Source organism: Emydura macquarii, unplaced genomic scaffold (genome assembly GCF_026122565.2).
Source record: "Emydura macquarii macquarii isolate MOO-44397 ecotype Brisbane River unplaced genomic scaffold, CSIRO-AGI_Emac_v2 contig_306, whole genome shotgun sequence".
NCBI lineage: Eukaryota > Metazoa > Chordata > Testudines > Chelidae > Emydura > Emydura macquarii.
In genome coordinates this window covers 2,481,760-2,505,817 of record NW_027130443.1, presented here as the reverse complement: position 1 = coordinate 2,505,817, position 24,058 = coordinate 2,481,760, and the positions used below count along the sequence as shown (strand labels likewise).

Here is a 24,058-nt window from a genome sequence, read left to right as displayed (position 1 = left end):
TGAAGGCTGCTATCAAATCTCCCCTCATTCTTCTCTTCTGCAGTCTAAACAAGCCTAGTTCCCTCAGCCTCTCCTCATAAGTCTTGTGCTCCAGCCCCCCCATCATTTTTGTTGCCCCCACTGGACTCTCTCCAATTTGTCCACATCCTTCCTGTTGTGGGGGGCCGAAAACTGGACACAATACTCGAAATGTGGCCTGACCAGTGCCAAATAGAATAATCATTTCCCTTGATCTGCTGGCAATGCTCCTACTAATGCAGCCCGATATGCTGTTAGCTTTCTTGGCAACCAGGGCACACTGTTGACTCATAACCAGCTTCTTGTCCATTGTAACCCCCAAGTCCTTTTCTGAAGAATTGCTGCCTATCCAGTTGGTTCCCAGTCTATCTGTGCTTTCAGCCAGCTGGTTTTCATCCCAGAGCTGAGCTCCTCCAATCACTGGTATGTGATGGTGGTGGTGGTTTGGTCCTGTGTGGTGAAGGGTAACTAGAGCTGTGCTTTCTGCATCTTGCTGACATGTGGGTCCATGTCATCTGACCATTCACCTAGGAGCTCTGAGCCCCTAGGAGCAAAGAGAACTTAACCTTGTGGAACTGCAAAGGTGAGGGGTCTAGTGGTGAAGATGCAGTTTCCCCTCCCTACTCATTCTGTCCCTCTCCAGGAAGGAGTCAAACCACTTTCGCACATTACCCTGCATCCCTGCTACCTCTCCCAGGCAAGGTGGTTTTGGCAGCTAGGAATGCCCTCTTACTGACACCCATTGGAGCTCTTCATCATCAGGGGGTCCAGTTCTGCCCTCTGTAACTTCTGTGGGGCTGCATGGATGCAAGAGGACAGAATTGGCCTTCGCAGTCAGTGAGTGATCTGCTACACAGAGACTGCTGTGAGCCACTGTGAACCTCTACACAGCCTTCCGGACAGCCTGAATTTGTGTCCCTGGTTCAGTGGCCCCTACAGAGCTTTGCAGGGCACATTTGGTCATGCGTGGGTTCAAGACATGAGTTTGCAGACCCAGTACAGGCAGCCAGAAAGTGCATCACTGTCATCACTGGCTGGCCCAGCAGAGACAGGGAAGCAAGGGATGCCTTGTGCACACAGGTCCTGCGTCACATTCGGAGAGTTACAGATTCCAAGGCCAGAAGGGAGCATTTTAATCACCTGTTCTGACCCCCAGCACAACACAGGTCAGAAAACTGCCCCCAGATAATTCCTTGAGTGGATCTTTCCGAAAAACTTTCAACCTTGATTTAAAAAGTGTCAGTGATGGAGAATCCACCATGAGTCTTGGTAAATTGCTCCAATGGTTATTTACCCTCACTGTCGAAAATATGTGCCTTATTTCCAGTCTGAATTTGTCTAGCTTCAGCTTCCAGCCTTTAGATCATGTTATATCTCTCTCTGCTAGATGGATCAGCCCGCTATTAAATATTTATTCCTCACATACAGACTGTAATCACGTCACCCTTCAACCTTCTCTTCATTAAGCTAAATAGACTGAGCTCCTTGAATCTATCACCATGAGGCAGGTTTTCTAACCCTTTAATCATTCTCATGGCTCTGCTCTGAACCCTCCCCAATTTATCACCATCCTCCTTGAACTGTGGGCAGCAGAAGTGGACACAGAATTCCAGCAGCAGTTGCACCAGTGCCAAATACAGAGTCAAATTAGCCTCTTAACTCCTCCTTGAGTTTCCCGTGTGCGCGTCCCGTGGGCGCATTGTCTCTTTTGGACACACTGTCTCTTTGGGAGCTCACGTTTAGCTGATTATTCATCATGACCCCCAAATCTTTTTCAACATAACTGCTCCCAGGAGAGAGTCCCCCATCGCGTACGTACGGTCTCCATTCTTTGTTTCTAACTGTGAACATTTACCCTGGGCCGTATTAAAAAGCACATTGTTTGCTTGTGCTAGTTTACCAAGAGACCCAGATCCCTCTGACTCAGTGACCTGTCTTCTTCATTATTTACCCCTCCCCCAATTTTTGTGTCATCTGCAAACTTTATCAATGATTATTTTATGTTTTCTTCCAGGTCATTGTAAAAATGTTAAATAGAGCAGGGCCAAGAACTAAGCCCTTGAGGACCCGCCCGGAAACACACCTGCTTGATGACGATTCCCCATTTATAATTACATTTTGAGACCTACCAGTTTGCTAGTTTTTAATCCATGTAATGTATGCCATGTTAATTTTATATCACTCTAGTTTTTTAATTAATTTATCATGTGGTACCAAATCAAACACTTTACAGAAATCTAAATATATGATGTCAACACTATTCCCATTATCAACCAACCTTCATCAAAAAAATATTGAGTTAGTTTGACAGGATCTATTTTCCATAAACCCATCTTGATTTGCATTAATTACATTACCCTCCCTCGATTCTTTATTAATTGAATCCCATATCAGCTGCTTTTGGGGGGAATGTGTTGCTGTGTAGTGTTGAATTATACATATCTATTTATTCCTCACATATCTATTTGCTATTAAAAGTTTGGATAAAACTTCCTGCCTCTTTCTTGTTCCCCAAGCACTCGCACACTGGTGTAGAGTGACACCAAAATCTTAGTTAATTGATAATAGATTAAGACTAAAACAGTAAGAGAGCCATGGTAACAGTGACGAAAAGTGCAAACTCACAGTGAGGCCAGTCAGTGTGCTCTGACTGGTAGTGGAATTGCACATTGCCAGTGTATCTGTTCTCCTGACCCCATGGAAACAGGGCACCTCTCCCCATGCACCCTTCAATCCCAGGAATACATCGACGACTCGTCACCCACCCCATCTCAGCACTGTCCATCAGCTGCTGGACATGGTAGCACCGGGGAGAGTCCTGTGGTACTGGTGCAGGTCCTGGGGTCTGCAGCCTTCCAGCCATCAGTGCTTCTCAGTGGATATAACACAATTTGGGATCCTTCAGTACAAATAGGGTCAGTAAGGCTCAGCTATGTGACATGAATTGTTCATAACTGAAAAGAAATCAAGTGCAGAGCCAGGCTAAGAACCACCCCTTCCCCTCTCCCCCTGCACCCTCCCCCAACCAGTGTTGGAACTTTTAAAATAATAATGATGATGATAATGCAAGATGTCAGATCACCGGCTCAATCAGAATTATTTAATCAAACATTACTAGTCAAAGATTAATACAGCACAATTCAGAATACAGAAAGGAAGGTTTTGTACATTACCCACCCAATCCGAAGACTGGAGAAATGACTTCAGTTTGATTCACTCCTAAATCCCCAAAACCCTTTCTTTATATTTTGTTCAAGACAAAAATATTCCTTTCCCATGATTGATCTAACTGTGAGTTCTAGCCCAGATACCTCAATATACCCAACCAATAAGCTAAAGACAGCTGAACTGAGCCATTATTACAAAAACCACCTGTGACAAGTGATTCTTCTTGAGCTGGACGTCTATCAATGACTCATTATTTCATCAATCACAGAACACATCTGTGATAATAAATACCTCCTGTCAATCACCACTGGCCCCTCACTGGACATCTAGACTCAATAACTATGGGTCAGTGCAAGGGATTACACATAGTCCATTATTGATTACATAGATTCCAACAGTTGGTTGTCCATTAAGGTACAATCTAAGTATAGAGAACATTTCAGTTTGACAGGTATAGAGCACTAGATTTGTAGCTACAAACCAGTTTGGTTTAGACACAACAAGGATTTTGGTTAATATGTATAAAAAAAGAATTGTAGGGGTTTAATATCTGCTAACATCATGCTCTGTAAAGAGGACCAAACCTTATCCAGAAATCTTCTATCACTCTCCTAAGTAGTGCATACTGCGAAAGTAACACATGCTGTCTCCCTCATGAATCAGAGTAGCTCCAAATCATTTATCTGTGAGACTTCATCTGATTCTGTAACTTGTTAAAGAATCATAGGACTGAAAGAGACTCACAAGATCATCTAGTCCAATCCCCTGCACTTACAGCAGGACGAAACATTATCTAAACCATCCCTGACAGGTGTTTGCCTAACCTGGTCTTAAAAATCTCCAGTGATGAAGATTCCACAACCTTCCTAGGCAATTTATTCCAGTGCTTAACTATCCTGACAGTTAGGAGGTTTTTCCTAATATCCAACCTAAACCGGCATTGCTGTAATTTAAGCTCTTTGCTTCTTGTCCTATGCTCAGAGGTTAAGGAGAACAATTTCTCTCCCTCCTCCTTCAAACAACCTTTTATGTACTTGAAAACTGTTATCATGTCCACCCCTCAGCCTTCTCTTCTCCAGACTAAACAAACACAATTTTTTCAATCTTCCCTCATAGGTTATGTTTTCTAGACTGTCAATCATTTTTGTTGCTCTTCTCTGGACTTTCTCCAGTTTGTCCACATCTTTCCTGAAGTGTGGTGCCCAGAACTGGACACAATACTCCAGCTGAGGCCTAATCAGCGCAGAGTAGAATGGAAGAATTACGTCTTGTGTTTTGCTTTCAACACTCCTGGTAATACATCCCAGAATGGTGTTCATTTTTTTTTTTTTTTGCAACAGTATTACATTGTAGATTCATTTTTAGTCTGGGATCCACTATAAACCCCAGATCCTTTCCTGTAGTACGCCTCTCTCCTTCCTAGGCAATCATTTCCCACTTTGTATTTGTGCAATTGATTGTTGTTTCTTAAGTGTAGTGCTTTACATTTGTCATTACTGAATTTCATCCTACTTATTTCAGACCATTTCTCCAGTTTGTCAAGATCATTTTGAATTGTAATCCCTGTCCTCCAAACACTTGCAAACCCTCCCAGCTTGCTATCGTCCGCAAACTTCGTAAGTGTACTCTCTATGCCATTATCCAAATCATGTATGAAGCTATTGAATAGACCTGAACCCAGGAAAGATCCCTACAGCATCCCACTCAATTTGCCCTTCCAACTAAACTGTGGAACATTGATAACTACTCTCTGAGTACACTTTTCCTAACAGTTGTGTATCCACCTTATGGTAGGTTCTTCTAGGCTATATTTCTCTAGTTTGTTTATGAGTAGGTCATGTGGGACACTATCAAAAGCCTTACTAAGCTGAGATATACAACATCTACTGCTTCCCCCCATCCACAAGGCTTGTTATCCTGTCAAAGAAGGATATCAGGTTGGTCTGACACGATTTGTTCTTGACAAATCCATTCTGTTACTTATCACCTTATTATCTTCTAAGTGTTTGCAAATTGATTGATTAATTAGCTCCATTATCTTTCTGGGTACTGAAGTTAAACTGATTGGTCTGTAATTCCCCTGGTTTTTCTTATTCCCCTTTTAATAGATTGGCACTATATTTTCCCTTTTCCAGTCCTCTGGAATCTCTCCCATCTTCCATGACTTTTTGAAGATAATCACTAATGGCTCAGATATCTCCTAAGTCAGCTTCTTGAGTATTCTAGGATGTATTTCATTAGGCCCTGGTGACTTGAAGACAACTAACTTGTCCAAGTAATTCTTAACTTGTTCTTCCCCTATTTTAGCCTCATATCTTACATCATTTTCACTGGTATTCACTGTGTTAGACGTACAATCGCTACTAACCTTTTCAGTGAAAACTGAAACAAAAAAATCATTTAGCACTTCTGCCATTTCCACATTTTCTGTTATTGTATTTCCCCCTTCATTTAGCAACGGGCCTGTCCTGTCCTTGGCTTTCTTCTTGCTTCTAATATATTTGTAAAATGTTTTCTTGTTACTCTTAATGTGTCTAGCTAGTTTAATCTCATTTTGTCCTTTGGCCTTTCTAATTTTGTCCCTACATATTTGTGTTATTTGTTTATATTCATTCTTTGTCATTTGGCCTTGTTTCCATTTTTTGTAGGACTCTCTTTTGAATTTCAGATCATTGAAGATCTGATAGATAAGCCAGGATGACTTCTTGCCATACTTGCTCTCTTTCCTACACAGTGAGATAGTTTGCTCTTGTGCCCTTGATAATATCTTTTTGAAAAACTGCTAACTCTTTTGAACTTTTTCCCCTTAGATTTGCTTTCCATGGGATCTTACCTACCAACTCCCTGAGTTTGCTAAAGTCTGCCTTCTTGAATTCAATTATCTTTAGTGTGCTGTTTTCCCTCCTACCTTTCCTTAAATCATGAACTCTCATTTCACGACCACTTTAATCCAAGCTGCCTTCCACTTTCAAATTCTCAAGCAGTTCCTCCCTATTTGTCAAAATCAAATCTAGAACAGCCTCACCCCAGTAGCTTTCTCCACCTTCTGAAATAAAAAATTGCCTGCAATACATTCCAAGAATTTGTTGGATAATCTGTGCCAAGCTGTGTTATTTTCCCAACAGGTGTCTGGGTAATCAAAGTCTCCCATCACCATGAAGTCCTTTGCTTTGGATGATTTTGTTAGTTATTTAAAAAAAGCCTCATCCAACTCTTCCCATGGAGAAGAAATATACAGACTACTTAAAAAACAAACTGCTAAAGCCACCAAGTAGAAAGTAAATGTTACTTTTGCTACAAACAAATGCCAAAGGCTAATGTCCCATTTTTCATCCCTAGATCATATGATAAAATCATAGAATCATAGGACTGGAAGGGACCTTGAGAGGTCATCTAGTCTAGTTCCCTGCACTTATGGCAGGATCAAGCAATGTCACTCTGCCCCAAGATATATGTTGTTTTTAAACCAAGAAGCACATGTATTCAATATTTTCACAGTGTCTTCATTATAATGCTCTCGTAGACCTGGTAAAGAACAAACTCTTAACAAACCCAACAACCACTACCAGAAAGGTGATTTCTCCTTTATCAGGCTGCTCTTGAGACATTGGCAGCTTACATGCATACACATCCACATGCATCGCTCTATGGCCAATTAATTTCCCCTCCATCATAACTGTAGTCCATAATGTTTAACATTATAACGCATATCCTTTAAAAGCTCAGACACTGCCATCGTTGGAGTCTCTCTCTTAGGAAGCAGCTGGTGAACAACCAATGTGCACATAAATTTTCCAATATGACTAGAAATCTAGTCACATTTCTCTCGTTATACACGTGGTGGGTAGAGGTGGGCAAATAACTGATTTTTTGGTTTGCTGGAAGTTGTAAATTATTTTTAATTGTGTTGAATTGACCTAAAAACAGTTATTTGATATTTTTGACAAATTGAGAGGCTAAAAAAAACCATTTAGCCTCAGACAAAACATTTCACTTTGATTTTGAGCATTTTTATAAAACTTCTTAAAACATAAAATTGAAGGAAATTTGGTAACAAAAGAGTTATGTTTGAATAAAAAACCTGAAATATTTTCTTCTGCAAGTGTCTAAACAAAATGTTTTGATCTGTTTGGAATTTGTTGGGCTTTGTTTTCAACATGAAACTGACACAAATTGGTGCTATTACCTCACCCAACATGTCTCACTGAGGTGATGGGGGATCCTGCATTGGTGCATTGGCTTGAATAAAGAATCACATGCTTGCTCTCTTCCTTCCACACATAGGCCAGGGGAGGCTAAACTGACGACGATCCACCGCCGGACACCGGGGCCGTGGTGCCCCTGCCTCTTCCCATCTCTCCTGGGTGGTGGGGAATGGAGGCTGGAGGACCTGGCCGTGGCAGGACTTGGAGCTCCTCCAGACTGCTCTGGGTGCCAGCAGGCTGGCCAGGGTTCGGGGCTGTGCCAGTGGGCTGGCTGGTGGGAGTTGGGGAAGGGGAGGATTGGGACGGGGCCTTGTGTGGAAGGGGCGGGGCAGGGGGCTAGCCTTTCCGAAGAGGGAGTGCACATGCTGCCCATGGTTTAGTTGGGGCCCTACCCAGGCTCCTTAGGAAAGCAGAGGAGTGAAGAAGCATAAAGTTGCTCAAGTCTTTATATTCTCCCTATGGCTCAGTTTGCATTTTAGGTGCTGTCATCCCTAGAGGCTGAAAATAAAAGAATCAATTTTCAATGACTGAAATGTGATTGTCTTTGGACAGATGCCTTCCACCTGCTGCTGCCTGGAGTGCTCTGCAGAGGCTGCATCCCTGTCACTTGGAAAAATCAAAAGAACACAAACAAAAACGAACAGCCGCGTGTCTGACTGACCCTGCCGGGCTGTTCTGCTCCTGCAGAGGCCATGTCAGTGTGTTCGCTGACAAACCCTTTCATGGAACCATGCTGATACCGGTGGATATGCCTTAAGAAAGAAAGGCGCAAGTCTTACATTGCCATGTTGGCCCCTTGAGGACAAAGGATACCAGCATTTGCCAAACAGAAAGAGATAAAATCAAGAGAGGAGTAAATGCTATTTTCAAGATTCTACAAGTTCGGCAAACAACAGACAGTAAATATCAGCCCTTGTAAGCGTTAACGTATCGAACTCCATCTTTTTATAGCTACCTGGGGCCAGCCTTGCTTAAGCCCGTGTGTCAAACCTTCGTGTAGAGACACACCCATAAATAGGAACGGGGCAGGGGAGTTTGCTATCTACCACCTGACATGTGTCAGTGTAAGGGTCAAAAAGCACCATGTTGGGGACAGCCACATTCCCCTTTCTCTGTCCAAGGAGATAAATTCGGCCATTGACAGTGCTGCAGCCCATGAAGAACTTCTGAGTCAAGCACTCTTCATCCACTTGGGTCCATTCATCTGTGTCCATATCAAAGCGAAAGGCTCCACCTCCTATGGTGTAGAGAGCTCCATTCAGAGCTGTCACACAGAGGTCATACCTAGGGAGAAGGAAAACTGGTGAGCTCAGCAGGACACAAAAAGGAAGTTCAGCCGCCCTCTCATGCCTCCAGATTCCTCTAAACCGTAAACTACTGAACAATTTTTATGGATGTTGAAAATAGCTCAGTTTGATGGTGGTGAGTGGGGATCTCAGGCCCCTTCTGCAATATTCGTACTACAACTCTTTGGTTTATTTGCATCAGAAGTTAATTGAAATGTTGCTGTTCTTTAGCTTTCAATAGTGACCATCCATGTCTGGGAAAAAAATCACCTCTTCTAAATAGTCATTAATCTTTCACGGGACACTGTCAGGTAATTTAGGGCCTGGGATTTAATATGAATTGCCTATCTTTTCTTCTTTAATTCAATGTATACATTTTTTATTTTGCATTTAACTATCCCCCTCCCGCACTGTGGCCCCAAACAACAAGAATGAATGCTATGGCAAGAGAACTAGACAATGAAAGTGACTAGAACTGAGCAGTCCAGTGTCACTGTTCAAGCCCAGTGAAAGTAAAAAGTAAACAGTATAAATAAGCCAGGCTTTGGTGACTATATTTTAGTGTGTGGAGATTGTCCAAAATAGTAATTTTGTAAAAATAGCACAGTCTTTCTCAACAGATCTGCTCTCAGAGTGAAATTCACTTGTACAGAGGACAGTACAGGGCCTTCACAGCAGTGCATCAGCTTTGTGCTGGCCCTGCATAGGGATGAATTTCACCTTTTGTCATCAGATTTAAGGGGCAGCTGAGCACAGAGAAAACACTGTCTTTGTGACACCCTGTGGACTGTTTGGGTTTGCTGCAGAATGCCTTTCTGACTCATGAAGGCACCAGGGACATTTCAGAGGGCAGCAAATGATCTAACCCAAGTTTTGATAACTGAAGACATACCTGCATACTGAGATGACTTCATTTGTTCTCACAAAACGTGAAAGGAACATCTGGTAGGAGTGGAAAGGATCCTAAAGCCTTTTAAGGAGTCAGGGTTTAAACTTCTGAGAAACAAACATCAGTTTGCAAGAAGTCACATCACCTTCCCAGGACATTTAGTTAGTAAGGAAGGGTTAGCTCTCAGTGTACTGCTGGCCTGTGGCTGCTCATAATTGGTGGCCAGTCTTTCTGCCTCCACAGCCCAACCCTGGGGGAACCTTTCCCTCTTCACTTCACACACATTATGAGTGCTTTGATCCAGGTGGGCTTTGAGGGGTAAATTGCAGGGGTGGGGCTTTGAGGGGTAATTGCAGGGGTGGGGCAACTGCCCCAGCCTTATAGAAAGCAGCCAGTTGCGAAGCCACTGAGCGGCTAACAGAAGGAGGGAGTTTGCCTGAGATCTGTCTGAGAGAAGCCCAGGTGAGTGCTACATGAGGGGAGCTGTGGGGTGTGCGCGTGCGTGCACGTGCGCGCTAGCTAGAGGGGGGAGTATCTGAGAGACCAGTTGTGTGACTGGTGCAAGTTACAGCTGACTGTGTGGGTATGCTTGTGACTGGTGCAGTTACAGGGACTGTTTGGCAGTTGAGGGTGTGTCTGATTCGTTGTCAAGAAGGCTAATAGCATATTGGGCTGCATTAGGAGGGGCATTGCCAGCAGGATGCGGGAAGTGATCATTCCCCTCTATTCGGTATTGGTAAGGCTGCATTTAGAGTATTGTGTCCAGTTTTGGGCCCCCCACTACAAAAAGGATGTAGACAAGTTGGAGAGAGTACAGCGGAGGGCAACAAAAATGATTAGGGGCTGGAGCACAGGACTTATGAGGAGAGGCTGAGGGAACTGGGCTTGTTTAGTCTGCAAAAGAGAAGAATGAGGGGGGATTTGATAGCAGCCTTTAACTACCTGAAAGGGGGTTCCAGGAAGGATGGGGCTAGGCTGTTCTCGGTGGTGGCAGATGACAGAACAAGGAGCAATGGTCTCAAGTTGCAGTTGGGGAGGTCTAGGTTGGACATTAGGAAAAAGTTTTTCACTAGAAGGGTGGTGAAGCACTGGAATGGGTTACCTAGGGAGGTGGTGGAATCTCCATCTTTACAGGTTTTTAAGTTGAGGCTTGACAAAGCCCTGGCTGGGATGATATAGCTGAGGTTAGTCCTGCTTTGAGCAGGGGGTTGGACTAGATGACCTCCTGAGGTCCCTTCCAACTCTAATATTCTATTCTATGAATACAGCACGCAGATATCGCCAAAAGGAGGTTCTTCTCACTCATGTCCAGCCTAGTCAGGAGACTCCTCCATCTATCCTTTAAACACCCAAAGCACATTCTACAACCATTCTGCAACTGCTTAACCTCTTATTAAAACACTCCTTGTCGCTGTCAAGGTGACCAGTGTACGGTTTCATTAGCCAAGGGAGCAAGGGGTAAGCAGGATCCCCCAGGATCACTATGGGCATTTCCACACCTCCGATGTGATTTGTTGGTCAGGGAAGAAAGTGCCTGCCTGCATCTTACAGAACAGCCCTGAGTTACGAAACACACGAGCATCATGCACCTTCCCAGACCACCCCACACTGATGTCTGTGAAACGACCCCTGTGATCCACAAGCCCCTGCAGGACCATGGAAAATTAACCCTTGCGGTTTATGTACTCGGTTGCCAAGTGTGCAGGTGTTAAGATGGGGATGTGCATCCCATCAATGGTCCCCCTGCAGTTTGGGAACCCCATCGTAGCAAACCCCTCCACTATGTCCTGCACATTTCCCAAAGTCGCTATCCTTCGTAGTAGAAGTCTATTGATGGCCCTGCATACTTGAATTATGGCGGTGCCCACTGTAGATTTACCGACTCCAAACTGATTCCCAGGCAGGCTATATATCCCTCTCCCCTCCCCCCCACCAACCATTCCTCCCCTCACCACCTGGACAAAGAAGGTGGTAAAAGGGTGTTCTCTCTTCTTTCCCAGGCAGCATGTCTGTTAGGGAAGGCTCGGGATCTCTCCCCCTAGTTCTTCCCTTGTTGCTTGTTCGTTAAGTGACTTCATAGTCACTCCTGCTGTTAAAACAAATGTTTACCTTACATAAGTTTTGTGGGAAGTAATGAACAGGGGCGGGTATAATTATACGCCTCCTCTAGCCATTAATATTAATTTTATAACCATTTATATCACCAGATAGGGGTTTCATGGGGAGTTGTAGAAGTGTGTATTTATATATTATTTTAAATAAAAAGTTGTAAAGTAGTAAACTCAGGACTCACTTTGTTGGTCACAAGGCAAAGGAAACACGTGAACTAGAAGCTGTAACTGAATAAACGCTCCTTATCATTCCACCCAGCTCAATCTCTCTCTTCAACCGACCCTGCAACAAATACCTAGCTCTTTTATAGCACTTGTCATCAGCAAACCTTAGAGCACTTTACAAGGAAGTCAGAATATAATAAATTATCATAAAGTTAATTCTGCCTTTTAAAAAGAGAAACAGCTGTGATCCCAGGAAATACAGGCCAATCCACGTACTGCTGGGGAAAGTACCCTGGACATCAGCCTAACCCTTGAAGAAATGGACCGGATGGAACCGCTTGAAATGACATGGGTTACAAACAGAGACCAGCATGATCAAATGGATCACACCAGGCCAACCAGAGATGAAATACTAGCCCTACTGAAGGAGTTTTGCCCATTGACGTCAATAGGGCCAGGATTTCACCCCAGATCTCTTGGTTGGTGGGGCTGTGCATCTGAGTCTGTCTCTGTGAAATCATTTTCAGGGAGTCCCATCCCAGAGCAAGTTCCTCACCTGGGAAGCAGTGAGAAGGAGATGACATCCCAAACATCCTTCTCCATGTCCAACCTCTGCACGCCACCATACACATCTCCATTTTCATCCAGGCCACAGACCACATAAATCCTGGTCCCCACACTGGTGGCACCGGCTCGTTCCACAGGCCGAACCATGGGGCTCATGCTTTGCCACTGGGAGTCCATGAATGCCAGGCGCTCCACATCTGGGATTATTCCCTCATCTGTGCTCCCTCCAAGCACATACAGATGGAGCCCAGCCCCTATGGCACAATGGCTGTTGCGAGACTGCTTCATAGGAGGTCCTTCCAGCCAGTTGTTGTCCCAGCAATTATAGATCAGCACCCAGTCCACGCTGTACCACACAAACTCATCTCGGAAATAACCTCCCGTCACAAAAAGGAAGTTCCCTGGGGAAAGAATGGGAAGACATGTCAGGCAAAGACATCTCTCAGCCATCCTCATGCATATCCTGCTGCCCACTTTCCCTCAAGCAATTTGCACATTTAGGCTTCCTTCTTGCACTCTGATCTGTGTGGAGTCCCTTGCATCTGAGCAAGGTCTCCTTGGAGGTGTAGGGGTCTGCCCGTGGAGGTCAGAGTGCAGGCCTGGGGCCTTAATCTCTCCTTCAGCTTCTAATATGGATGAGTCATGAACCGTTTGCTGTAAATATGTGACACTCAGTATTTGAAATTTAGCTGCATTGCCTAGCTGTGGTTGATCACGTAATTTATATGGCCTTGTTTCTCTTCCCCGATAGGAGGAAGATAATTCTTAAAATCAGATTTTCTATGTCAGTACTGGAGTACTAATCTTAAAATGTGCATTCGATGAATATTCATTCCATTAAAACTTGATCACCCAAAAGCCATCACAAAATGGCTGCAAAAATAGACAGAGCTAATCTGTCCTTTAATTTGCACTAAACATCACACCAATTTACAATATTTGTTTCAGTATTTGCCTAGATGTGCTATGCTAACAGAACACAGTGACTCTCCCGTAAGAGCCTGCTTCTGCACTCAGTGACAACAGGGTAAATCAGAGGTCCGTGCAGTTAATCCAGAAGATCATCACTGTGACAGAGAAAGCTCTGGCTCTAAGATGGGAGCTACAGAACCATCCAGTCAATGAAGTTACTCTGTCCAGCTGGTGTAAGTGGGAGTAGAGTCAGAGCTTTAATGTTATGCCACATGGTCATCAAATCAGAAAGACTGAATATTCCCTATTTTCAGTAAAGTCCCTGTACACACCCCTAGCAGCCAGACCATGAAGATTAACAGTTCTTTGAACCAAAGAGAACTCTAGGTCTGAGTTAAATCACAAACAGCACTGGAGATTTTATAGGGGGAGAATCTGAGCCCACTGCAATTGCACTCCAAACCCTGACTTCCTCGGAGTTTGCCCAGTTCTTGCTAGGTACCATCTGAACTATTTTCTGCAGAGTTCTCCTGAGTACATGTGCATCTGCGGGAGAGTTACCTACTGCTGCCACTGCATACTGGGTGAGGTTTCTGCGCTGCAGTGGGGAGCAAAGATGCCAGGTGCCAGTTTTAGGCTGAAACTGAAACAGTTCTTGCTGCTCCTTGTCACGTTTCCCTCCCAGAACATATAGGGTCTCATAGCTCCTGCTGGTGTGAGGAGACAGCTCCATGTTCCTCCAGCTGAGTGGAGGGTGGCTGTTTAACTTCTTTATTAGCCTAGCAGAGGTATCTTTCTCTCCTGGGCACTTGCTGTGTTTCACCAAAACATCAAGGAAGGAAAGACTCAGGAAGGTAACCCTGACCTGCCCCACCAAGTCCAAGAAGTCCTTCTCCCTAGTTGCTGAGTCCTGCATTATCCACTTCATCACAGTATCAAAAACCACATCCTCTCGGGGAACAAAGAGTTCATCGTTTTGCAGAAGCTGCATCAGCATTTCTTTGGGAAGCTTCTTGAATTCTTCCTGAGACGTCACTTCCACCCAGTGCGTGAGAGCCACGCTGAGAGCTGCTGCAAGAAGCTCTGGACAGGTGAAATATTGGGCATAGGCCATCAGGCTCAAACAATTGGAAATGTGCAGCTCCCTCTCCAGGAACTTCTCACACATCCTTTTCACACCTTCAAACTGGAGGAAGTCAGCTGTTTCCAGCAGGCTGGTGACATTGTGCGGAGTTAAGATCACCTTGCCTGTGTGAGTGAACTCGAGAAGGGCTTGGAAAGTCTCTGCATCTACTCCTCGGATCACTATGTGGTTTTCGGAGCTCTCTCTAGTGCCCCCAAAAAACATGGCCTCAAAATACCGACTCTGGCATGATAGTGCACCACGGCTGACCTGGAAAAGTCTTTCTCCAATCTCAAGAATGGTGTCGGCAACTGGTTCTGCCTGAAGTCCCAGTCCTTCTGGCTCCTGTGTACAGTCCATGTTAGTTGTCGGCTGGAGAAGTTAAAATTAACACAGCCCTTCGTCACCCTTTGCTCATGTGAGGGAACTGGAACTGTAGCTGGGATAAATATGGGATATGCCAGGCTTGTCCTAAAAATAGACCATGCTTTCTACGCTCCTGTCTGGCTCCCCTGTCTTTCCTGCTCTCACTGAGCTTATTCTGCCACTACAATTTTCTCCTCTGAGACCCCTCAGCAGCTGCAGCAGTATGGCTGCAAATCAATACTGAGGTTTTGTGGATAGTTTATAAACCTAAAGAGCAAGGGGTAATTTCAGAAGCCTTAATGGTGAGTGACTGAGTGGAAAAACCCTCACCCCTAGACAAATTCCATAACAAAATACTTAATAAATACTTGGCAGTTACACAGCGGTTTTCATTCAAGGTTTTACAAAAATCCACTTAGCTGCCCGAACAGCTCCCTGCGTGCAGACAGACAACTGATCTCAACGCCCGATTATAGGCAAGGAGACTGAAGCACAGAGAGGAGAGGGGATTTGACCTGTGTCCCAGGGTAAATCTGAGACGTGGCGATGGATCAGGACTCCCACTCCCTGTTTTCAGAACAATGAAGTTAAAGGGTTTGACTAAACTACAGCGGAAGAGTTGTGTGTTTTTAAACCATCACTGTGAGGTGTCAGATCTCTCTGCAGTTCTGGGCAGCAGAACTGGGGTGAGCGTCGTTAAGTAAAAGCAAAAGGAGCCAGCCAGTGTTCTCAACGGCAGGAGGTCTGTTGTAAAACAGGAAATAGAACCCAGGAGTCATGACCCCCAGCCCTTTCTCTGAATGAAGAAGTTCAATCTGCAAGTCCATACTGGATAAACACAAGCAACCCACTAAACTGAGGCACAAATGAAGGTGCCTTGGAACGGCTCCAGAACCCACCAGTACCACCCTACTCCCTGAGAACAGTGTGAGCGTAGCTGCCCTCTTGCTGTCAGAACATGCTGTTGCTAGCTGTTCCATTAGCTAGGCTTTCATGGACAGGGGTATTTCTGCAAAGTGAATGTGGTCCAGACAGCCAGTTGCAGTAGAAAGTCCCCCTCTGTTCCTCCAGTCCAGGAGAAATAGTCTCCTAGCATAAGGTTCGCAATGTTTCTTTAGCTGTTAGGAGCCCTTTTCTGAAGACGCTGGTCCAGGAAGGCACTAGAGACTCAGCTGTCTCCTACTCTGAACCTCACCCTAATCAACCTGCCATTACGGACTGAAATGACCACGGGTGCTCTGATGTGAGTCTGCCTCCAGGAGGAGATTTGGTACCAATCCTTGAGACTGAGCTCTGCAGAACTGGTTCCAGGCTGTTACAGTTTGGAGAGATGGGGCTTCTGCACTTTCGCATTGACATGATCCTCTTCTATCCACCCAAACCCGCATTAATAACACAGGGGCTGCTCCAGATAGCAGTTGTAATTTGCCAGTCAATTTATGTAAAGAGCACAAGTCCCCAGCTGATATGGTCAGATTCTAAGATATGTGACCTGAGGTAGATTTGGCTGTTGCCAGTAGCACTGCCAAAGGCAATGCTATTCTCTCGGAGTGCTCAAGGGGCACCAAATTGATGGTCTATTAAGTAGGCCATACTATCCCTCTCTCTAAATACTTATACTGGGGCTCATGACCATGGCATCTGAGAACCTTGCAAAAGAAACAGAACCAGGTAGTTCTCCACACACTGATCCGCTCTCTTACCCTATCCATGTCAAAGGATCCATGTTGGATAGTGAGTACAGCTGGTTGGAAAACATGATTTCTGTTCTCTGGTCAATTCCACTACTTCATCATTTGTTTTCATCCAGAATTGGGACAAAGTTAATCAAAACTTTTAGCAGAAGAAGTTCATAAAAAAAATTGGCAATATGACTATTGAGTCAATATTAACCTGTGCCTGCCTGAGGTATCCTGGTACCTCCTAGGAACTTGTAGTTCATCTGGCTCATGTGCCCATTCTTCTGTAACTCTCCCATGATGCACCATGATGACTCAGAAGATCACAATTTCTCATGGGAGATGTAGTCTTGCAAAGGAGACTGGCCTATAGGAGAGACTAGGCAAATGATATTCCCAAACTACAACACCGCTGAAGTGCTGTAATAACTTTAACAGATATAGAATAATGTGGAACCTCCCTGAAACTAAATGTGGTGTTTCAATTTTTCATTAGAAAAATTGATACTTTTAGGGAAAACTGACATTTTCTGTGGCAAATGTTGATTTTCCAGAAACCACATTTTCCATCAATAAAACAGAGTTAAGGTCATGGAGCAGCAGTGATTCTTGTTCTTTCACTCACTCCCATAAATGTAGACTGAAGATAGGGGCAGAGGAAGTCTCATTTCCGGGAGTTTTCTCAGCAAACATAGGAGCCATCCTTACTGACTTCCATCTCCAACTGGAGTGGTGGCCCTACCTCAGGGCCTATATCTACATCTGATTTGGTCTTCTTTCACCTTCTCTCCCATGGTCCCTGCTCCACTAATTGTGCCATCCTTATAGCCCCTTCACCTCTCCTCATAAACATCTCTATACCTTCTTCACCACTACCATATATGGTTGAAATGCTCTTCCAACATCTATGTAGATTGGGCAGAGTTAAGGTTCTGCTGCACAATCCGCAGGATAGGGTTACTGAGATAATGGCAAGGTGCTTGCTTGTAGTTGGAAAAGGTATGTACTGTAAAGTAGCTTAACTTTTCATTTCCTTGCTTTGGTGGATTTACATCAGGTATATTTCCAAACAGGTTTTTTTTGTGTGTGTGTGTGTATTAGTCTATGTAAATCTGTAGGACAGAATCTGTCCTGTGGGTTTTCTGCAGAAACCCCTGTACATTGGTGAGTCCTATAAAACAGCATGTTATAAAGGTAAAATGCCTGTCAACTACTTAAAAGTATTACAATTACAGAAAAGAAGAACTTAGATGGCACAGCTTTGATCAAGAACTAGCAAAAGTTTATGAAAACTATAATCCAACACCTTACCTTATTTTATTCCTCTGCAAATAGCTGTTTAGTGGTATACCAAAAGGGAATTTCCCCTCCCTGAAGTTTTACTTATATAAAGACACTCCTGAATTAATCTGCCGCTTCACCTATATATATTTAGACTGTCAAAACTGACAAAAAAGGGACATTTAAAAGCCCCCACTCTTCAAAACAGAATCCATGCACCTAAAAACAAACAAACAAAAAAAACCCCAGACCAATTCAGAGTAATTTCAGTTCCTGCCTTAGCAAGGCTATGTAACCAAGTTCCAATTAAAGAACAAAGTTTACCTTCAGAGCCATGCAAATTCAACGTTTTCAAGGGAGCTGCTCCGACCTAGCTGTGCTTTCACATGTATGGGCAGCATAGTTATTACTGATTGCTGCATGAGTAAGAAAGAACTCTGGCTGACTTTTATATGCTATGTTGAGTTTACAAGACTGGCCTTTAAGAAATTACCTTTTAGTTATGAAATGAGCAAATTTCCTTTGAATTCACAAACAGTGAAACACTTCATAATACTATTTGTAAAGCAGCTTTTCAGGTTAAAATGGACAGGAGAGGCACAAGAGCAGCAAACGCACCTGTTAAGAGCTTTTATGTATTCCCATGCATTATGTATAAAAGTCTAGAACTACATAGTTACAAGTCAACAAGAAGAATCACAAGTGGCAATAGGAGTATGTGTGCAAGGTGAACAGTAGCCTAGGACTACCCAAGTGTCTGCATTTTAAAATAAGCATACAGGACAAAACAAACATTCTTTCCCCATTGTCCCATCTACCCTACAGAAGAAACCAGGTAACTTCGTTAGGTTTTAGGTGACTCAGCCAAGACTGAAATTTTCAGGGGCTGCTCTTAACACAGATGTCTCTAAGGAAGACTGACTTTACAAATTCCACCAAAGGCAAGGTTTGGGACAAGAGACAGAAACTGTATGATTCCCTTCTTAGCTCTGGAGTTTTTAAAAGAACAGTAACAAGTCCATATATAGTGAAATGAATTTCAGTGTAAGTATCAGAACAGGCAGGCAGATAAGAAATCACTAGTACGGAGTCTATGATGCTCTATGAAATGGTCCCTGCCTAGGAATTCCAGTGCTGAGAGGAAAGAAAACAGTATGGAAAACAGACCTGGCGAAGAGCTGTGTGAACTCAAAAGCTTGTTAGTAAGAGAGACAGACATTTGTCTAATAAAGGTCCACCTTGTCTCCCTACTATGAAAACTTGTTGGGTTTTTTGGGTTTTTAATTAGTCTCACACCCAATTGTGATGCATGCCTGCTGGCTACCACTACTGTTAGTTCCAAGCAGTCATTTTAAACCCAGAGAAAAGAAAGGGATCCTTGTACCATTTAAGACTTCAGTCTGGACAGTGACCACACAGCAGTAATGAAGTTTTTCTTTATTGAACAAAATTAGAACTTATTTTGTAGTTGTCATTCTGTGTTCCTGCTATCACCGATGGGAAACGGCAAAGTGAAAAGGTCAAGGTCCTTCTGTCCTTTATAAAATGAACATTAAAAAACCAAACAATCTATTCCCCAAAATGGGAAGGTTTCTCATACACAGTATATTATCTCCAATGATTGCAATCTTGAGGCTTCAGCAACAGTCCCAAGAAAACATTAGCCATCCTGCTGCTGAATGAAAGGGTTTGGAATAGCTTCCATTCCATCCTGTGGACAAATAAGAACCACAGATGTTCCTCTGCAAACCACCAGTCCCAGCTGACGGGTGTCCTCTGTTAGTTTGTATTGGTCATCTGGATCTGCAAGAAAACCATGCAGGGGGGACTCAGGGTTACAATGACAGCATAAAGAAAAAACAGAATTCAACCAGCTTGAAAGAAAGACTTACACAGCTCCCTCCACCCTCATCCCTGGGTTTCTCTGAACTATTTTACAGAGCATAGGTTAAATTTCTCTATCACTCTTCTAAGGTTTGATTTCTATGTGTACCTCTTAAAACACTCACTTTGTTACTCTTTTCTTTTTATATTAACTCATTTGCATATTAACTATTCTCCAAAAATCTTTACAATATTAGCAAGAGTGTGTTTAAATTTTAAGGCCCAGAGTGTTGGTTTTTAATCTGAGAGTGACATGAATTCAGGAATTTCATGTGATTGAGGGCTGGGCTGTATCTAATTATCCTCAGGATCTCTAGGTGTGTGGAAATCTAGATGTCCACAAAAAGATACCTCAAGCTAATAAAAAAATATCTGGAGAAGGATGTTATAAAAAAAAAAACACACCTTGGTGATTAATTAAGAATACTTGTTATGGCAGATGGGTTTTGTAATGAAGGAAATAATGACCACTAGAAGAGTAACTCATTAAGAACTATCGATTGTCAGGGCTGGTAGTAATAGTGACCAGACCAGAGATTCCTTTTTAGTCAGTCAGGTAAACTGAGGACTACAAAAGAAATTCCATCAGTAATCAGAATACATGGTAAAATTATTCATGGGAAAGTATTTTTCCCCTTTAATAATGAGTTTTTGATCTCATAACCCATACAAACCACCGCCCTGCCCCCCTCCCCCCTTCTCCAATGAAGATTGGATATTTTTCTAAAAGATTTGCTCTAGGAATTGTTTTGGGGAAGTTCTATAATACTATGTTCTACAGGAGGTCAGACTAGATGATCACAAGGATCTCTTCTGGCCTTGTAATCTACGAACTTTACTTTGAAGGACATGTTCAGATTCTTCAGATGGTAGAAAAAGCTCTTGTGAAACAAGGCACCTAAGAACTGATGTTCAGATGACAAAACAGCCCCCCCAATCCCTAGTTCAAAACCCTCTTCCAGACAGATTCTAGGACCAAATCTAGAATAGTCCAAAAACTACAGGAAGACAGATTTTTCCATACAAATTCCTCATTTACCCACCGTGAGTTATACCTGCACATCCCTAGCCTTTAGCCATAATGGACAGGCAGGGGGACAGTCTCTTGTCTGGATATTGCAACATCAAATGCTACTCTTTTCGTAGTCACCACACTTAGCAATTATTTTTAGCATTCCACAGATTTTTTTTAATCTACTTTTGAAAAATAAAATTTTAGCCTAGAACTATGGCCAATGGGACAGATGATATCTTGCGGCAACAAATGACTGTTCATATATTCTTTTGACCTTGTGTACACCCCCAGAAGTTAGGTAGGTCATGAGCATCACGCTGTATCAGAGGATATGCTAAAAAACAAAGGTAAAGATCATAACATAGCAGGAGTTTTATTTTAAAACAAAAAGGGGAGATCAGGTCAGCTGTTCACTTCCATAGGTAGTGGATCACCTGTTTGTGCTGATGGTAATTTTACAAGAGTGCCCCTGGGTTCATAAGACACCTACGACTGGAATTTTCACAGAAAACTAATGGGATCTCAGTAGGTACTGGACGTTTAACTCCATTAGGCTTCTTTGAAAATCTGAGCCTGTGGTGTTAATGGCATTTGGGACAGGAAGTGATGTCAGGCAATTTGCTGATGTGAATCAGTGTCACAGGTAGGAGGATGATCTGCCACTTACCAGTGACTCCTGGTTCTTCGGTTTTGAGACTAGTGTGTATTATCAATAAGTGAATCCTTAACACAAAATCAGCTTCTATAGTTACTCTAAGCTTTTAAATAGCATGGTACATACCTCTCATATATTCAATAGTACCATCAAGTACAAGGTTTAGAAGAGGGTCAAATCCTTTCAAGACTCCGCTAGCTAAAGACCACACACAAAAACAAACAAAAAAACAAAAACACACAATTAGAAATCAAAATACACATAACTTTTTACAAAAGACTGAAGCAACTGTGTCAAACATGACTGACAAGTTAAGGAGGAAGTACAGAGTCCTGGTTCTGAGCTTTGGCTAGGAAAAAAATCATTAGAGATTTTGGTGAGAGCACTTAGTTGAGTGCAAGGGGTGGAAACCAGATTGATGAGAATCTTGGGTTGAATTGGAGAAGAGGAACTTCAGACAGCAATTGTAGATAGGCATTCCATGAGCTTAGAGATGAGAGAAAGAAGGGAAATGGAGCAATAGTTGGAGAGGCAAGTGGGGACAAGGCTGTGTTTTTTAAGAAGGGAGAAACTGAGATTTGTTTTTTGAGGCAAAAGAACCAGATAGTGAGAGGTTAAGTAGAAGAATAAGGGAAAGGGGAGATAAGAAGTGATCTCCCAGGTGCTCAAAGATGCACTGGTGTTACTGGATCACGTGGAGGGATTATAACAGGAGAGCAGACAAGAAATACCTGCATCTGTGATAAGGAGAAGGAGGAGAAAGTTATAGAAGGAAAAAGGAAGGCAAGTGGAGCAGAGGGAGGTCACATAGGATTTCATTAATTTTCTGAAAAGAAATTGGCTAGAACCTGTGTGCATAAGAATGGCCATACTTGGTCAGACCAATGGTCCATCTAGCCCAGTATCTTGTCTCCGACAGTGGCCAACGCCAAGTACTTCAGAGGAAACGAACAGAAAATGTTGCCCATTCCCTTGGCAAACAGAGGCCAGGGACACTTCAGAGCATGGTTTGCATCCCTGCGCATCCTGGCTAATAGACCATGATGAATCTATCCTCCATGAACTTATCTAATTCTTTTTTTAACCCTGTTACAGTCTTGGCCTTCACAACATCCTCTGGCAAAGAGTTCCACAAGTTGACTGTGCATTGAAGAAAATGAAGTATTTCTTCACACATTTTAAACCTGCTGCCTATTAATTTCATTTGGAGACCTCTAGTTTGTGTGTTAAGAGAAGGAGTAAATAACACAGTCTCTCTTACTTTCTCCACACCAATCATGATTTTATAGACCTCTATCACCTCCCCCCTTAGTCATCTCTTTTCCAAGATGAAAACTCCCCATCTTATTAATCTCTCATCATATGGAAGCTATTCCATACCCCTAATAATTTTCATTGTCCTTTTCTGTACCTCTTCCAATCTGAATATATCTTTTTTGAAATGGGGCGACCAGATCTGCATGCAGTATTCAAGATGTGGGCATACCATGGATTTATAACAAGGCAATATGTGTGGAGAGTGCAGTGAAAGGAAACAGTTGAGAAGTGAGTCAACCATGGCAAAAAAGCAGTTAGGATGGTGGATGTGGGATTCGTTATACTGCAAATGCACAATGATCTGCACACCAGCACAGTTCAGTTTGAAACTTACCTTCCCTACCACCTTGAAATTTTACTCGAATTGTTTTGTCTATGTATTTCGAGAGATCCAAGATGCTCTCTTTCTTCTTCTTCTCTTTATCCTAGGAAAAAGAAAGGAAATGGAGTTAACATAGCCAAAAAGTAAACCGGAACCATCTCTTGGTTACATGTTTGAACAGTGCTTGCCACAGTGAGGTTCTGCAATGTAAATAATTAATAATACATTAATAGTTAGAAGAAGAATGGTGAAAATGTCTCTCGCTTAATTGCAAGGGAGTTCTTCAGTGTAAACTACAGTTGCCTGCAAATATGGATTAGCCCATAGTAACTAAAAGTCCCCATAAACAAACACACCTTTCTTTGGATCCAGATGGACAGCTGCATGAATGTTAGGCCATGCACCATGCGACCTGCTTCATTAAGTAGGCGCTTTGAATACAAGGCAGGCTAGGAAAAGCCCCACCCGACCCTGGACTCATCCCAACACAGAACACACCTGCCAAACGGAGGAAGTGTTAGAGAAACAGCTTCATCTCCAAACTGAGCCATGAAATGCCCACGCCTCGAGGCGCGAGCTTCAGGAATGACAGCAGTGACCTGCAGCGAGCCCCCACCTAGCATGTGCGGAACGTAGGCAGGGCCTTTCCGTGTCCTGCCCCCAGCAGCACAGCTGGGGACAGCGCGCCCTCCCCTCACCACCACCCCGCCCCACGGCGCAACAGGGGCGTCGTCACGGCACGGCCCCGCCGCGGCTCTCCAGGCGGACGCGCCTCCGCTCGCCCCCTGCGCCACCCGGGGAGAGCGCGCGCAGCCGAGCGCCTCAGGGGCTTGGCCAAACCCCCGCATCTCGCGCGCCGGACCGTCGGGGGGGAGCAGGGCACCTAGCGGGGAGCGGCCCGGCTCAGGCCGCGGGGCAAACAGAGGCGAGAAGGGCAGGTCCCTTCCCCGGGACCGCTCCTCCCGCTACTCACCGCCATCTTGCGCGCACCGGGCAGCTCTCCCCGGCGCTGCTCTTTCACCCGCCACTTCCGGAGTTCAACTCCCAGCCCCGCCCTCTGATTGGCCGCTTCGCCCGCTAGCCCGCCCCCCCCCC

At 43.8% G+C, this 24,058-nt stretch overlaps 1 protein-coding gene and 1 pseudogene across 1 annotated transcript; both read right to left on the bottom strand.

Moving 5' to 3' along the window:
- Nucleotides 1-7,882: 7,882 nt before the first annotated feature.
- Nucleotides 7,883-14,804, bottom strand: LOC137162291 (kelch-like protein 23; annotated as a pseudogene).
- A 3,739-nt stretch (nt 14,805-18,543) lies between these two features.
- Nucleotides 18,544-24,001, bottom strand: LSM7 (LSM7 homolog, U6 small nuclear RNA and mRNA degradation associated). Its single transcript, XM_067556987.1, has 4 exons — nt 23,937-24,001; nt 22,976-23,066; nt 21,451-21,522; nt 18,544-19,573 (listed from the first exon to the last, which is right to left on the bottom strand). Exons 1-4 carry the CDS (start codon nt 23,940-23,942, stop codon nt 19,431-19,433), a joined length of 312 nt encoding a protein of 103 aa, XP_067413088.1. The 5' UTR covers nt 23,943-24,001; the 3' UTR covers nt 18,544-19,430.
- Between the last annotated feature and the right edge of the window lie 57 nt (nt 24,002-24,058).